The sequence below is a fragment of the Notolabrus celidotus genome, chromosome 3 (assembly GCF_009762535.1).
Source record: "Notolabrus celidotus isolate fNotCel1 chromosome 3, fNotCel1.pri, whole genome shotgun sequence".
Taxonomy (NCBI): domain Eukaryota; kingdom Metazoa; phylum Chordata; class Actinopteri; order Labriformes; family Labridae; genus Notolabrus; species Notolabrus celidotus.
The window spans coordinates 18,399,307-18,403,778 of NC_048274.1; the positions used below are offsets into that span (position 1 = coordinate 18,399,307).

At 41.6% G+C, this 4,472-nt stretch overlaps 1 protein-coding gene across 1 annotated transcript; it reads left to right on the top strand.

Annotated features, from left to right (window-relative positions):
* The first annotated feature begins 2,203 nt into the window (after window positions 1–2,203).
* On the top strand, window positions 2,204–3,127 carry LOC117810292 (high choriolytic enzyme 2-like). The gene has a single exon (XM_034680051.1). It carries the CDS (start codon window positions 2,204–2,206, stop codon window positions 3,014–3,016), a length of 813 nt encoding a protein of 270 aa, XP_034535942.1. The 3' UTR covers window positions 3,017–3,127.
* Window positions 3,128–4,472: the final 1,345 nt, after the last annotated feature.

Genomic DNA, 4,472 nt, shown 5'->3' on the forward strand with positions numbered 1-4,472 from the left:
CCCGGGTACTCTGAGTGACTCCATGACAAATGGTCGCTCCTCCTGCTGAGTCCACAGTTTGCCTGATAGATTGTGCTGCTTCAGATGCTATTGAATTGGTCCTGATAGAGCATCTGAGCAGCCCGACAAATATTGTAAGCCAAAAGCTGTACAGCGAGCAGTGAGTGACCCTGGCACTCAGTGCTCTCTTATTTCACGGTTATGATGGAGGATTGCTGCCCTGTGTTTTTTTATCACTGTCCCTGTGGCACTTTGTCCAGCCACTCTGCTGTCATTCTCATTTTTTCTGCATGACAAACTGTACAGTGGATTAAGTCCATCACTGTGATCCCTGATACAAATCAGACCAACGCTTGAGTGTCTTTTGATTTCAGAAAAAAATGAAATACTAGTGTTGGATGATTGTTTGCAATTCATATCTATTACTATGGTTAAATGAATTAATATGTATACAGTAAGATGTAGAAATATCACACAGCTAAGTTACAAACAGGAGCCTTATGCATGTATTAACTCAAACATTTCAGGACACATTACATGATATAGAAAATCATAAAAAGTCTGGTAGCTGTGTCGTTCACACCTTTAACTTTTACTATTTTTTAAAGATTGTCAGTGTATAGGAAGTACAATCAACGCTTTAACTCAACATTTAACTCATGATGGATGATATCCTTCAGTAAGCTCCCTAAATGAGAAGTCCAAATTTTGAATCACATCATAGCTACTAAGAACGTTGTACGAATGTGCCCTTTAACAAAATACCTGCTACCTTCTCATCATATACTCCCTCCAGGAGGAGAAACATACCATCCTAAGTGTCAAAACATAGCAGCTAAAGTACACATTGAAAATCATAAAATAAATATGTTGTAGGTTGTTATGGTCCCTGAGCATTTGTCCTCACTGATGCTGCAGCACTTTATCTTGAACGTGTTCATGTTGAACAGCTGCAGCACTACAATACACTGGACTGCTGATGTGTGTAATAGAGTGACTGTGTGGCAAGCGTTACATTTTTAACCACCTCTAAGCTAGCTGAGCACACCTCAGTAAAGCATGAAGATAGATTACCTACACTTAAGCTACAAACACATGAACTAAAGAGTAACCTAACAGGGCTGTGCACATGGGAGGAGCTCTGGAGGCTGCTGCCCAAACTGACAATTTCTATAAGGTCATTTTATACCAGTAACCAGTTAGAGGTTTGGTGTCAGACGAGATGATTTAAAGCAGGCTGCAGAAACAGCATTTATACGTATACACAGAGAGCGACACATTTCACTGTTAAAAGAAAGTAGGATGAGATTCTTTGTCAGTAAACACTACTCAAACATGTAGAAGACAAGATCAGAAAAGATGTAAAAGGTACCACGTTGTCCATAGGGGGCCCCAAAGTCGACATAAATTGAAAGTCCTCACAGGACCTGCAAAGTCCTAATTTAATCTCTGTTCAGTGAGATTCTTTAATGTCCAACGTTTGCAAAAACAAGACATGGGGATGTGCCCAGACATTCTCTACGGGCCACTGCCAGCTGTTTATTTTACTGTTATCACAGAGTTGTGTTAAACACTTGAGTCTGATTGGTCAATTATGGCATTTTATAGTCTGCTATTTCTCTGTAGTAGTTGTTTGTTATGAAAAACAGACTGCTCTTGAAGAGGCAGCCCTGAACACAAACTCTGGAGGAATAACTACACTCCTATTAATACAAATAGAAAGGTCTGGTAAATTTGACAACAGTCTGTTTGGAGTGGGGAAAAGGGGGAGAAAAAAGAGGTAAAATAAGGAAAAAGCTGTATGCTAAGGTCATTACTTTTCCTACACAATGACAACAGTTTTTTTTTTTGCAAATTTTGAAATTCATGTGTACCTAGTATTTTGGCTCGCTACCAAACATCATCACATCAACAGGACATTCCAATCAGTGAATTCAGAACCTGTTTTAAGGAGGTAAAATGTATTTTTTTACAAACAGGTCCTGTCTGATGAGCAGACATAACAAACCATGTTTAAAGAGTAGGTTTGTCTGTGGAGTTAGGTTTATTTTGGCCTAACAAAGATGACCCCAACACATAATCCTCCTGAAGACACACCTGTAGAGGAGAGTATAAAGAGTGTGGACTGACCTGAGTCAAACATCAAGCTTCAAGGAGTCTCTCCACAGCAGATCTCTACAGAAGCTCCACGGCCTCCCTGAAGATGACTCCCTCTGCCAGCCTGCTGCTGCTGCTCCTGCTAGGCCTCTCTCAGGCACTTCCTCTCCAAGAGGAGGGAGACACAGAAGGCTTTGAAGAAATAGAAGAAGAAGATGAAGACCCAGACACCATGGACATCAGCACCAGGATCCTGACCTCCAACAACGCCACCGATGAGATCCTGCTGGAAGGAGACCTGGTTGCTCCCAGAACCAGAAACGCTATGAAGTGCTGGTATCAGAAGTGCCAGTGGAAAAAAGCCTCCAACGGCAAGGTGATTATCCCCTTCACCGTGAGCAGCCACTTCACCAGGCGGGAGAGGCAGATGATGGACTACGCCATGAAGGTGTATCACAGACAAACCTGCATCCGCTTCGTGCCTCGCACCAACCAGTACGACTACATCAGCATAGAGAACAAAGCCGGATGTTACTCCTCTCTGGGCAGAACTGGAGGCAGACAGGTGCTCTCTCTCAACAGACAAGGCTGCCTCCACCACGGCATCGTCCAGCACGAGATGAACCACGCTCTGGGCTTCCAGCACGAACAGACCAGGAGCGACCGTGACTCCTACGTCAGGATCAACTGGCAGAACATCAACCAGCAGATGGCCTACAACTTCTACAAGCAGTCCACCAACAACCTGAACACTCCCTATGACTACTCCTCCATCATGCATTATGGAAGAACAGCCTTCTCTATCGCATACGGGAGGGACTCCATCACCCCCATCCCCAACGCCAATGTCCAGATCGGCCAGAGGAGGGGCATGTCCTACTGGGACATCAGGAGGATCAACCTGCTCTACAGCTGCTAATATTCATCTGTTTTCAAAGTTGTTGATTAGAAGATAAATGTTCTCAATCGGAAATAATATGTTAACCCAGCTGTCTTAGATAATCAAACAATGGTTGTCTACATCTGATTCCTGTCCTTAACTTTATTCAGTCATATTCTGAAATAAAAAAAACATTGTTCAATGACCAACTGCTCTTTTCAGTTCCTGTATCTTGTTATGATACACATACATAACAACACATATTAAAAATGGTTCTAACAGACACCAAGAATACAACACAAGCACCTGGCCCTGTTACTAGTGCTGTAAATTACTGTTCCATACCAAGTATATTTATCTCATCTGTGACTCAGATGTAATTTTTTTTAGGACAGTTTGAAGTCCCATCAGATTTGATCTTATCACTTCTGATTTAGGGCACCTTCACATCTGGTCCTGAATCAGATACAGTTAGACCTTATTCTGAACAGCCAGGTCAGACTGCATGTGACTTTGACAACACTCTTAATGACTTTTGTCACATATCAGTAATGGCAAGATGAGTCACTCACACTCAATAAAACTATCAGAAAGCCATTTTAAACTATGACTCTCTTTTTTCTCTTCATTGTCCTCTTCATCACCTGCTCATAGATTCACTGGCTTCCACTGCAAATCAACTGTAAACCTAACATACATCAGTGGCTACCATGTTTACTTCTGTAAACATCTTCCCGCATGTGTCTTTGTTGTTGTTCTTTCGTGCATGTGGGTGAGTTCAGGACTGTGACCTGTTCACAAGGAAATAAATTGCAGGACACATTTAAAAAGTAATGTGAACAGCCAAAAAAGTAAATAGTAGAATTAGTTCGAGAAATACATATGGATTGAGCACTGAGACTGGCAATGAACAGCCTGCACCTTTTTGACCATCCCTAACCTCAGCTTGTCTCTCTCATTTATCTTCAAGTCATCCTTGGTGTGAGTCTGGTTCAGCTCACAGGTGCCTCGTGTACCGAGATTTCAGTCTAATCTCGCTGGTCTCACGATCAAATCCCAGTTCAAACAATATTTGGTGCACGTCATCTCCAACTCTCTGTCCCCACATTTCCTGTCCTGACTCTCTCAAGCTGTCTGATAAAGGCAAAAGTCAGCAAAAATGTATTTTGAATCATCCTAGGCGTGTGTAAAGGCAACAGATTATCAGGTCAAATACATCAGTCATGTCAAATTTTAGTTTAGTTTAGTTTATTCACATACATCATCACAAATATACATCTATATATATTCAGTAAACATTTCACAATGGTTGGATGTGTGGAAAGGGGTGACCCAAAGGAAGCTATTTAAAGCTTTTAATAGGAGGCCCAATTTCCCACAAATAAAGTGTCAACAGACGAGAGACAACAACAACATACTAATAAACAAATAACAAACACACAACAGACTATCCCAATATTGTAGTGACATACATAAATTATTTCTGCTCTGAACA

Coding starts and splice junctions, on each gene's coding strand:
- LOC117810292 (XM_034680051.1), top strand. CDS start 2,204: ATGACTCCCTCTGCCAGCCTGCTGCTGCTGCTCCTGCTAGGCCTCTCT.